Genomic DNA, 13,163 nt, shown 5'->3' on the forward strand with positions numbered 1-13,163 from the left:
CGACAAAACATTAAGAAATCTTGTTGTTAGGATACTTACAGCTTTTTCTGTTATCTCTCAGTGCTATTTAGAGCAACATACAATTAAAATAAACAGTTCAGCTTATACTTGAGCTTATTTGATATTGTATATTGTGTTTGTCTCTTAATATATCAATCAAAGAAGTTTACAGGAAGATCTGTTGCAACAAAAGGAAACTATAAAATATACATTTGCTAAAATATCGTATTTTTCGCCCTATAGGACGCACTTTTTCCCCTCCAAAAATGAAGGGGAAATGTGTGTGCGTCCTATGGGGCGAATGCAGGCTTTCGGTGAAGCCTGGAGAGTGAGAGGGGTCGGTGCGCACCGACCCCTCTCGCTCTCCAGGCTTCAGGAAGCTATCCGCAAGTCTTGGGAGCCCGGCAGGAGTTCCCGCCGGGCTCCCAAGGCTTGCGGACAGCAGCCTGCAGCCCGAAACCCGGGGAGCGCAGCGTGGCGCGCCCCGGGCTTTGGGCAGATATCCGCAAGCCTGGAGAGCCCGGCAGACACGCCATCGCTCCCGGACCCGTTCTGTTACCATAAAGCACCAATGCTGCAGCAAGCAAAGGCTCTAGCAGCTCAGCCAGCTGCTTGTGGCTGGAAAGCCAGACAGGATGTTTGTGACTGTTGCCATGGGAACAAAGGGGCAGTCCATTCTGTACTGAGCACCGGATGTTAGCTCAGTGTGTGTGTGTCATATGACCCGTACTGGATGTACTTGGGAGGAGTTTCTTCTTGCTGTTGTTGAGTGCAGACACGATTCTCTGTACTGATGTAAGAGGCAGAAATAAATGATGTAAATAGTTTTCTGTCTGCTTTTTTCCCCTCCCTGGGGACACCAAAGGGGAGAGAGGAAGAACGGTGTGTTCCTCTCATACATCTGAGAAGAATCGCCGGACCTCGCCTGCTTATCAGCAGAGTGGAGACGCGGGGAGGTCGACAGGAATATCTGCCGGTGCCTACGCTGTGGCACATTCCTCTGACCCAGGCAGAATTCCAACAGTGGTAGCAGAGGATGGTTGCGATTCATCGGACATCTGCATGAGAGGCTGGTGGATTGTCCTCCTCAGCTCCAAGGAGGAAGAGAAGCGTCTGAAAGAAGCCAGAGGCTCCACAGACAGCTGGTGGAAAGAAGAGGTGTTTTCCAGAGCAACAAAGTTCAAGGTATGCTGCATTTCGGGCTAAAAGTGTGAACGCAGGAAGATTAATTCCCTGGTTCACGGAGCTGCGTTTCAAAGAAAACAAGAGCTCCGGGAGAAGAGGCCTGCAGCTTGAAGGCTGAAGCCTGCATTCCACAAATTTTTGTGGTAGATAAGATGTCTTATTGAAATGCATTGTTGCTAGGTAACGGTCCTGGAAAGTTACTGGCAAAGGGGCTGGACTCTGCGTGTAAGCCTGGGAAAGCGAAACAAAACCAGAGAATGTTTTGGCTACAAGTTTACGAGCTCTTGGAAGGGACTTTTCAATAGCAGCCTGAGTTTAGCTGCCAGGTGCAAAGAGCGTAAACAATTTGCAGTTTGCTGCGTGAGAAAGGAAAAAACAACTGTTGGATTTTACAGTTTGTTTGACAGTGTGAGAGAGGCTTGGCTTCAAGATGGATGCCAAGAAAGGGGGAGGTTTGCCTTGCCCACCTCCCTTAACCAATGACAATTATTCATCTTGGTCTGTAAAGATGAAGGCCCTGCTGCAGAATCAGAGGCTTTTTGATGTAATTGAAAACCCCATCCCTGCAGCACCAACCAGAGGTTGGGAGTCACAGAATGTAAGGGCCAGGACTGCTATAATTCTGTGTGTCTCAGATGATCAGTTGGTGCATGTTCAGCATTTAGAAAATGCGAAAGAGGTATGGGACACGCTGCGTACAACGCATCAGAGAGATGCTGGTTCTTCAGCGTTGCTGTATTTTGAGAAATTGACCAATCTGAGACTTGCGCCTGATGGAGATGTTCAAGCGCACCTGACAGAAATGAAGTTTCTGCGTCAACAGATGGTGGAACGCAATTTCCGTCTTCAGGAGGAAGTGTTTTGCTTCATGATGATAAACAGCCTTAGCCGCACCTACAAGGTTGTTGCCAGTCAGCTTGGTTCCCTACCGGCCGCGCAGCTGACCGCGGAGAGAGTTTGTGCTGTGGTCCTGAATGAACACGACAGACTTGCTGCACTGGAAGAAAAAGACAGGGGGAGGGAAGAACAGAGTTCTAATTCCCCCACTGCTGATGCTACTGGAGAGCATGGAGTAGCATGGAGTGCTGTCCAATGCTACAATTGTGGACAGACTGGGCATCTACAGCGAAACTGTAAGAAGCCGCGCCAGTCAAGGGGAGCAAAGAGCAGCTCTACGAAGTCTCAGGCGTCAGGCAAAAGCCGTACCAAGTGCCAGGTGAAACCTGCAAAGGCTATGATGGCGAAAGGAACCACGCCAGATGTTGGGAACGCATTCATAATCGACACGGGCTGTACAAAACATTTGTGCCCGCACAGAGGACTGTTTTCGACGTTGAGGAAGCAAAGCTTCACTGTGAAACAGGCCAACGGTCAAGAGTTGGAAGCGACCGGAATTGGAACTGTGTATCTTGAGAGTCTGAACCTGACCATAAGTGACGTTTTCCTGGTTCCAGAACTGAGATTTAATCTGCTGAGCGTGTCGCAGATTGCAAAGAAAGGACTGAAACTGTCCTATGATGCTAAAAGCTGCAAGATCTACAAAGATGGAGAACTGTTTCTTACTGCCAAAGAGAAAGATGGACTGTATTTGTTGACTTTTGATCAAAGTGATTACATGAAATGTAATTCTGATGTTTCTAACGAAATCTCTCTCGCAGGTGTGACCAGTGTGAGCACCAGGAAGGTGACTAAGACCAAGAAGGTCGACAGAGCATTTCAGCGGGTGTATGCTGATGTGATTGGTCCTCTAGAACCATCTAGAGGCGGTGCACGATTTTACCTTGTGTGTGTGGATTGTTTCACAAATTATTCTTGGGTTTATATGATGGAGAAACCGCAAGAAACTTTAGAAAAGTTTCAGGAGTTTTGTGACAAGGTTAAAAGTATGCATGATGCTAACATTGATTGTCTTTTCACAGATGAGAAGCAAGTTTTTCTGTTACAGAAGTTTCAGAAGTTCCTGGATGGAAAAGGGATAGACCACAAAGTTGCAGTTTCGCAAGAAGCGTGGAACAGGGGGGTCTGTGTAAAAGTGAACAAAGAATTGCAAAAGGGGATGAATGCGCAATTGCTGAGTTCACATTTGCCACATGAATATTGGGCCGAATCACTAGCGTCCTATCTTCATGTGTGGTTGAGAAAGGTCTCAACAGAGTTGGGATGTTCTCCTTTTGAGAAGCTGTTCAATAGAAAACCTTCTGTTGCCAATTTCAAGGTTTTCGGGTCTCATGTGAGAACAGAAGCTCCAGGTGGTGTAAAGAATGCCAGAGGCATTTTTGTGGGTTATGAAAAAGGTCTCTACAGAGTAATTTTGTCTGAATCTGGTCAGGTGATTCTCACAAGGTTTCTAGAGAGTGCTCCTGAACAGGAGAGGTTGATTGTTCACGCATTTCCCACAGAGGATTCTGATGATGATGATGATGATGAGTTTGATCTTACTGAGTTCAGTAGTACTGATGATGACAGCGATAGCTCAGACAGCTCAGTTGTCACAATCATTGAGAGGAAATCTCACATAATGACTAGACCCTCAGAAGAGGAGGATGAACCATTGATTAAGCTTAGTACTGGTTCTCCAGAGAGTCCAAAGGTTGAACCAGTGAGCACAGAGGATCAGAACCTCATACGTAGGTCTGAGAGAGCAACGAAGGGTGTACCACCCAAGAGGTATTCAAAGGAGTTTGCTAACCTTGCATATGTTGCTATTGTAAACGACCAAGGACAGATTGAAGCTGTGTCTGAGTCAGAGACAAAGGCACAACAGAGAGTTGTTAACCGAGGTAATGCGAAGTCACACAACCAGAGAGGTACATTGGTTAAACCAGTGGCGGGTAGTTCCAAGGGTGGAACTGAAACAACAGGGGAATGTTATAAATATAACAACTGTTTGTTTTCTTCTCTGGATGACGCTTTGCTCGCAGCACACATTGATACTTTAGGGGGAGTATGTTACCATAAAGCACCAATGCTGCAGCAAGCAAAGGCTCTAGCAGCTCAGCCAGCTGCTTGTGGCTGGAAAGCCAGACAGGATGTTTGTGACTGTTGCCATGGGAACAAAGGGGCAGTCCATTCTGTACTGAGCACCGGATGTTAGCTCAGTGTGTGTGTGTCATATGACCCGTACTGGATGTACTTGGGAGGAGTTTCTTCTTGCTGTTGTTGAGTGCAGACACGATTCTCTGTACTGATGTAAGAGGCAGAAATAAATGATGTAAATAGTTTTCTGTCTGCTTTTTTCCCCTCCCTGGGGACACCAAAGGGGAGAGAGGAAGAACGGTGTGTTCCTCTCATACATCTGAGAAGAATCGCCGGACCTCGCCTGCTTATCAGCAGAGTGGAGACGCGGGGAGGTCGACAGGAATATCTGCCGGTGCCTACGCTGTGGCACATTCCTCTGACCCAGGCAGAATTCCAACACGTTCTGGGGACTGGGGTCGGGGGAAGCTCGGGCTTCCCCTGCCCCCAGCCCCACAAGCTCCAGGAGCAATGGCGAGGTTGCGCAACCTCGCCTTCGCTCCCGGACCCCCAGCCCCGAGGCTAAAAACGAAGCCAGGACAACTAGCGGGATCCATCCCACTCGCTGTCATGGCTTCTTTGCTCTTTGGGGCTCGGGGGGAAATATTTTTCCCCCTTTATTCCCCCCCCCAAAAAAATAAGTGTGCCCTATGGGCTGGTGCACCCTATAGGGCGAAAAATATGGTAACTAACAATGATAGTTAATATGCCAAAGAGAGTCGTAGGGTTGCCGTACATCCACAATTTCCTGGACATACCCGGAATACTGCAGTCAGAAGCAGTGTCCGGGCAGAAATCGGGAAAATGTCTGGGAAAATCCAGATGTAGGGCAAGCCATGTCGGCAGTGTCGTTTTTGCTGATTTCCCCCAGGAAAAAAAGAGCACAAAAGAGCTCTAAAACATTTTTGGGGTTTTTGCAGTTTTGAAAAAAAGAGAAAAAAGCTCAACATCTTTTGTGCCCAATTTTCACTTTTTGAAATATGGCAACCCTAGTCATCAAAACAACCAAAAGTGGCTTGCTCTTTTGGATGGAGCAGCAATAGCACCACTGCCATATACTGGTATGGGTGGGCAGGCTGTAGGGATGTCAGCCCTGTGTGAACAAACACAGTTAGGAGCATAGGATTGGCTCCATTGGTACACCTGTACCTTATTCACCTCCCTACCACCTCCACCCTCCCTCCTTATAGATGGGGGGGGGGGGAATTCTGCCAGGAAGCTAGCTCCTGAAGCCAACCACAGCCAAAGCAAAAGTCCCTTCTGAAGTCAATCACAGGCAAAGCAAAACCAAGGTAATACATATGCAAAACTTTCTGAGATTTTAAGGCTTGCTTCTGCTGTTGGTTGGTTATATTTGGTTAAAGAATAAAAGGGGAATTCTCTGGGTGCCCAGATCCACGTTTGGAACAAGTACAGTGGTACCTCTGGTTACAGACGCTTCAGGTTACAGACTCCGCTAACCCAGAAATAGTACCTCGGGTTAAGAACTTTGCTTCAGGATGAGAACAGGAATTGCGTGGCGGCAGCGGGAGGCCCCATTAGCTAAAGTGGTGCCTCAGGTTAAGAACAGTTTCAGGTTGAGAATGGACCTCCAGAACGAATTAAGTTCTTAACCCGAGGTACTACTGTACTCTTTGATGAGAGAGCCCTAGCAGAGATTTAAAATCACAAAGCATACAGCAATGTAAAGCATGGAAATATAGGCTTTCAGACCTTTAAAATATCCCCTTCTAAGTTGCTTCCAAAGTTATCCACTTCCTTTAGTATAGTATAGAAAGACCACACATTTGGTAAGTTAGAAATGGTTTGCTTACAAACTCTTCAAAGGTCAAATTCATGTGCTTTCCCATTCAGCAGCAAGAAAAGACAGGCAGCACAACTTAGTTTCAAAAATGATAAGCGTTATTTGTATGGAAACACAAAGATGGCTTGCTAAAGCCATGCGGTCTGGGCTTGGAGCATCCAGCTTTGACATCCTCACTGGTCAGGTTCACATGGTGGAAAAAAGAGAGGACATAGTTTGCTGGTGGCAAAATATTTAACCTAGCCATTGAGAATCGTCTTCTGAAATGAGGAATATTTAATGTCGCTCAGTACCTAGCAGGCCAACCATCACTGCCAGGTTGTAGATGAGGGCTAGAGAGCCTATGGCCCTCCTAATGTTGTTGTACTCCAACTACCATTTGCTCCATCCAGCAGGCCAGTGATCAGGGATCATGGGAACTGTAGTCCAACAGCAACTGGAGGGTCACTGGCTCCCCTCCCTGGTTGTAAACCAAGGTAGACTGGTGAGCAACCCACCTATGTTTTAAAGTAACATGCTCTTCAGACAGGCACTTTGTAGGTTTCTTAAATATGTGCTTGTGCTATCTTTTTGGATCAAAGGATTTATCTAACCCCTCCAAAAGTATTCCCTTTTCCTCAAAATGTAGGCTTTTGGTAGGACTATTCCTACAAATGGTCCCGATTTGTCGCATTTGATGCGTCTTTGACATGTTTTATCCAAAGAAACATGTGGAAATGTATTGGAATTGTCTTATGTGTTTCTCGTGTAGGGTTTATCATTGTGAAGAATTACTCTCATGTTTAGTGTGGACATGATCGTATAGATAGCATATTTCTCTTGAGGATACTCAAAACCATATTCATTTCAACAGAGGGGATAGATTTGCATATAGAGCCACTGTGTACAAAAGGTTTGTTTTCCAAACGCCCTCCCATCAGATGTCAAAGAGATAAACAACTACCTGACATTCAGAAAACATCTGAAGGCAGCCCTGTTCAGGGAAGTTTTTAATGTGTGACATTTTAGTGTATTTTTGGTCTTTGTTGGAAGCCGCCCAGAGTGGCTGGGGAAACCCAGCCAGATGGGCAGGGTACAAATAAATTATTATAATATTATTATTATTATTATTATTATTATTATTATTATTAAAGGTTTTTCATGTACACATTTGGATGTACACATGGAAGCCTGTGCTGAGATAGTGAGTATCCTTTTAGAGCTGGCCTATTATTTTTTCCTATTTATGTTAGTTTTGTGGGTAGATTGCTTGCGTTTCTGTGTCTTAAACTAGTCTTCACAGAAAACAGCAAGGACACTTCAAGCCTTGTTTGCTTTACAGCTTCAATTATTATTTTTTTTAAAAACCCTGCACCACTGTTCCATGGAAAAACAAGTGATTAACACGTTTTTATGTCAAGGACAACTATTCAAGGCAGTCTGTTTATCAAATTAGTTTATCCGCTTTTCATGTTTGCAAATTATCCATAAGGAGACTTTGACTTTAATAGGTTTGTTTATTTGCAAATATTTAGTGTGACAGATGTTAGCCCAAGGCGGCAATGCACCCAGCGCATTGTTCTTCTTGCTTTGAGTTGACACCATTTCTAATTGCCACTTTTTGTCAACTAAATCATATGGCAGAGCTAGTTTTGCATGCCATGAGACTTGATCCCCAAGGAACCTTGTTGACAACCATGCGAACTGCCTTGGAAATCTGTTCTCCACATGCGGATACTAGGGGCTGTTAGGTTCTTCTTTTTGTGCTCATACTGATTCCTGTTGTAGGGGCCAGGTTAAAAACTGAGATCGCCATCATGGGAACCAGGACACTGCCATATAGCTGCAAAGAGTGGCTTCACTTGAGCCAAGCCATTTGCCTGGTTGCATTTACTCGCACTTCTGCCAAGGCATAGTTCAGAACTAACTACTTGCACCATTGCATGAGTTGTGTGCAGACTGCTGTGATCTAAAGGGTTGCATTTCTCAATTGCACAACTATTGTGAAGGCAAGTCGCTCCAAAATGTTTGGTGGACAGCTACTTTTGTCTCAGGTGAACTGACTCTTAAGGAATTAGGGGGAAACATAGCTCTCTCTATAATAAAAACATAAGAATGTCATGGCGCAGCCCCCATTGGAAGATTTGTAGTGCTTCATCGCAAGCCTGGAAGTCAGGGTGGAATAGAGGAGAAAAAGTGAAGGCAGGTTGCACAATAGCAGCTATGGCATGGGAGTGAAAGGGGAGACTAGTGGTTTGAAACAATGGCAGAAGTTTAAGTGAAGCAGGGATGGAGGAAACTCAGAGGAAAGTAGCAGCTTTAAACAATGGCAGAGGTTTGAATAAATGACTATCAGCTATTTCAGGGTTTGTGTCCTTTATTTCTCTCACATGCGGCAGCTGAGGAGTGGAAGAATGGAAAACCTCTGCCATTATATACTGGGCCAGACTTTCCACAATTGTTCTGACGTCTCTTACATTTTGCTCACATAAATACGATGCAATATAATATGTGTTTATCATTGATAATAATTCTGTAAATGTATAAGGTTTGAGGATGTAAATATTGCCCTAAACTGATCTCTCTAGTCAGAATGCTGACAATCCGCTTGTTTAGAAAAATCTGTAGAAAGAACTTTACTTGTTTTTCCTCTTAGGAGCATAGCTTTTAATTACAATTACTTTCCAAGGTACTATTACATTTGGCCACAAGAGGGAAGCCTAAGCCTTTCCTACACAGTTTCAAAAAACATGAAAAATCAAATCAACGTTGCCACAGGGTGGCGTTGAGGTTTAAAATCTTGCAGAGGATTGACACGTCTACAAAAAAAGTGGATCTAAGAATAAGAGCGTAGAAGAAATAACATCTTTTTGCCAGCTTTTGTTGCAATCCCCAGAATGGAAATTCTGATAAGATAAAACATTAGGAAACACTCTCTGATGCCTTGAGGTGTTCAAATTGTGTAACAGATAGTCTTGGAGGACTCTCTTTCATTGAAGCTTGTATAAGGCAAGAGACTGGTTTACAGGGGTAAAGCAGTAAAGAATTTCCTGCAAAATGACAGCTAGTTGGACGAGATAATGCTTTAACTTTTTCCAACTCTATGATTCTATGTCTGCAGATACATGGGAAGCAGTTTATACCAAGTCAGACCATTGGTGCACCCATTTTGTCAACCCTGGCTGGCAGCGCCACTCCAAGGTTTCCAATGTTTCCCATCGCTACCTCGAAAGACTAGATTTTACTTGGGACTTTTTACATGCAAAGCATGCAAGAACAAGGAAGATATTCTATGTATAATTTAATCTCTTTCTGGATAGGATTTTTTTCTGCATACTGCTGTTTATAACAGCCAACAATATCTGCTTGAGTGGTGCTAATGTAGCATTGTACCTATGGAAAGCTCATTAAAAAAACCCTTTCCTTCGGTCCTAACCATAAGGCTTTTAAGGTTGCATTTATTCTCTTTCATTACTGTGTTTAGAAGTTGCCACATTTTGTATATGAGGATTTTTTTTTAGAACACTTTGCAGGTTTCATCCCCATTTTTTAATACTCTCTTTTGGTCTTGACTGGTCAGGGAATAATTCCTCTTTGTTTGACTCAAGGTACAAAACTTAGAGGCAAAGCACAGAATTCTCCTTTCTGTGCCTGCTTTTCTCATTTGTCTATGACTGATTTTGCTCTTGAGGAATAGGTAGTCTGACAGGTTTATTCTGAGCAAGACCACCTGAACGTGTACTGAATAGAATAAAATGGCAGGCTTTTCATAGGAACAACTATCACAAATACTGCAGTAACCTAGCTTCGTATTTGAGCTTGAAGCTTTTCTGCAGTTACATACTTTATTTGCAGTTACATATTTTCTATGAAGCTTTTAGTATCCTTGTGATGTATCAAGCACCACTAATTAAGAATCTATTAAATTTCAACAACCAATATGGCAACAAACCTTTGACATAACCGATTAGGCAAAGATCAATTTTGCAAACTCTGGTTTGAAGAGCACAAACAGAAATATTGGCTTTTAGGAACCACTTCAAAGATTTTTTTTCAAAACTTTATTTATAGAACATTCAAATGCATTGTTTTCAAAAGGGGGCTGAAATGCCAATAAAGTCAGAACACAAATTACAGCTTCTTTTAATTGCTACCACCATTTCAATACAAATTACACTAAAGTCTGGTTTCAGGTTGTGTTAAAAACTCTTGACATTACAAAACTCAGCATTCCAATAGTAACAAAATGCTTTTCCAAGCTGTCTAAAAACCCGATGTAAGGAATCTAAAATTTGAGTTAATATGCATTATTAATTTATCCAGTAAAATTATTTATAATAGATTTCTGAATCTTTCTCTACGCCCAAAGTAAAGTGTTGAAAAACAGCTTTTGGCATCCCTTTACAAAGAAGGTTAAAAAAAAACCTAGTACACTATAGTACAATCACCAGACAGTAAAAAACAAGACTGAGCTTATAAAATGTCTTCCTAGTCTATAAAAGTACTAAATGGACTACAAAATTAAGCATTAAGTCAAGTTCTTGTTTGGCTACATGCAGCCATTACAACATACGGCTATAACACATTGCTTCTTATCACAGCACAAATGATCTGAACAACATAAACAGTTCCTAAAGAATGTATCCGAAGCCCGATTTTAAGCTTTCACTTCTTGTGTATGAATCCTTTCTAGCATCTGACACAACTTGTACTTTGTGTTTGAAGTACACATAAAGTGCTAAAAGTGCAAAGAACGGAACTTTTCTTTTCATCTACCCCAGGGGCTGCTTTGTATATAATATGATAGCTCCTTACCTAAAGAAAACCCAAACACTTCTATATGCTGGGGGTTCCACAAGGAGGCTGATTTTATATATAAATGGCTTCCTGTGTGGATTGCCTGTACAGGTAATTTCAAAAAAACATATTTCTGACTGCTAATGCCTCCTAGGAAGTCATCTATGCTGATGTAGATTCGCATGTGTTCTAACCAAACACAACAAGAAGCCACGTCAAACATGGCAGCCTCTACCATGAAGTAACAATCTTTACAGCATCTACATCATGTATGAAGTAGTCCCTGTATAGTAGCTAGAAGTTCTCTTGAACACATCAGAAGCGTTTGCAGAAGCATTTGAATCCATGCACCTTTAAAAAAACAAAACAAAAAACAAAAACAAAACAAAAACAAAAACAAAGCCTGCCGATAATACACTTTTGCCCTAAGGAAAAATGATTCCTACTTTAGCTAGATCGTATGAATGGATTCGTGGAATGAAGGATACTTTCGATTATGACAAGTATGGTTTGTGTTTACTGTGGCAACTTTTACAGTGGAACAACAAGGAACTGGAATGCACTCATTCAGTTCTTCAAGCAATATCCATTTTACAGCAGCTAAGAGACAAATCAAGTTGGAGCACAAAAGAACATAGGCCCTGTGCTGCTAAGGCTGACAAACATTATGAATTGATGACATTTTATATCAATCTAGAATGCATTTTTTGGGGGGAAACGACAAAACCACTTCAAGCTATATTCATTTGCACTTAGGCACACTAGGATTTGACAGTGTCAACCTGCCTTGGAGACAATTTTTTTGACAATACAAAATGCAACATTTTACTCCTCCCTTGTTTAGAATGGTCTCCTGTGACATGCATCATAGTAATTGGTGCTATTAAAAGGTGAGAACATGTCTTGTTTAACAAAACGAACAAATTTCTCTAAGGGGCACATCAGTTTGGTGTAATGTTTGTTATAATCCCGGCAGAATGAAGTCTGGAATGTGACATCAACACCGTTATAAAGGATGCGGATAAAATGTTCTTTGTATTTCTTTCCATCTTTCCACAGCTCAAAGACTAGTCTGGCTGCAAATCTTGGGAACCTGGCCTCAGTGATGCCTAAGGCACTCAGAACAGGGGACAAGGTGACATCATGAGCAGAATAAAGGACAAATAGTTCTTCTCTCTTGCCTTCTGCAATGCGCTGCATACGACTGGCTGTCTGGTTAAGGATAGGATGAGTGGCCAGTAGCGCATACAAGTAGTAATATTTCTTCTCCTGCCTCTCTTTTTCATCTTCAAGTTGATGCGTCTTGATTGTTTTAAAGTGCTCAAGGTTAATGCAGCCATTCTTGGTACATGGGAAGCTGACATTATGGCAAAAATGACACAGCATAGAATCTACAGGGTTAGAAGCCCTTAACTGCCTTGTGGGTATGCCAACAATCTTTGCCATATCTGCATACGTTTTCTCCAAGTGTATGTTTTTCACCCGTAGGCTGTACTGGCGCCGTTGTTCCTCCTCTAGGTAATGGTTTCTTATCGGGCAATCACAGCTTCCAGAACAAAAAATTGTGCTCCACTGGTGCCTAAAGTTAATTTTCTTCCAATCAAATTCTGGCAAGAAGGAATATAGTAGTGCCAGCCCACTCTGTAGTGTTCGACTCTTTCCAGTTGTCTCCAAATACAAATGTTTACTTGTCCAGTCACGTGGGATCAAGTTATGCTTCTTTATATAAATATTCCGCAGTAGTTGTCCATTTCGCAAGTGCTGTACAATCCCTTCAAAAAAAGAAAAAGAAGAAGGTAAGCATTCTTCTACAAAATAATTTGAGAGTGATCTTGGGTACAGTGGTACCTCGAGTTACAAACGCCTCAGGTTACAAACGCTTCAGGTTACAAACTCCGCTAACCTGGAAGAGTTAACTTGAGTTGAGAACTTTGCCCCAGGATGAGAACGGAAATCGTGTGCCGGCGGCGCAGTGGCAGCAAGAGGCCCCATTAGCGAAAGCATGCCTCTAGTTAAGAACAGCTTCAGGTTAAGAACAGATCTCCGGAACAAATTACCGTAAGTTCGTAACTAGAGGTACCACTGTACTGTGAGAGAAATTGTGTTGTATCCAGCAGTTGCCTGGGTATAAGGCATGCAACCTACCTTATTCTTTCTTTCCCACCCCTCTGAAGCACCCAGTCAAAAATCCTCTCAAGAGGGTCAAAGGTTGACCCTTTTGGGAGCTGTGTCACATGGGCTGTGATGTGAGGGGGAAATCATCTGAAATGGAGCAGAACTATCTTGCTCCAGTGGCAGCTACAATGGCACAAAATCTCTCTGTCCAATTTCAGAAGCATCTTCCCTTCCATGTGACATAGCTCCAAACGTTCACCAAACTCTG

General features: G+C 42.9%; 1 protein-coding gene across 2 annotated transcripts in view; it reads right to left on the minus strand.

Moving 5' to 3' along the window:
* Nucleotides 1-11,143: 11,143 nt before the first annotated feature.
* Nucleotides 11,144-13,163, minus strand: part of PXYLP1 (2-phosphoxylose phosphatase 1) — a 58,650-nt gene continuing 56,630 nt past the window's right edge. For both annotated transcript variants that reach the window (XM_081006945.1, XM_081006944.1), the window contains one exon: nucleotides 11,144-12,552. In XM_081006945.1, coding sequence (XP_080863071.1) covers nucleotides 11,621-12,552 — 932 coding nt within the window. In that variant the 3' untranslated portion in view covers nucleotides 11,144-11,620. The remainder of the gene's footprint in view (nucleotides 12,553-13,163) is intronic.

Source organism: Podarcis pityusensis (genome assembly GCF_964106645.2).
Source record: "Podarcis pityusensis genome assembly, chromosome: 5".
Taxonomy (NCBI): domain Eukaryota; kingdom Metazoa; phylum Chordata; class Lepidosauria; order Squamata; family Lacertidae; genus Podarcis; species Podarcis pityusensis.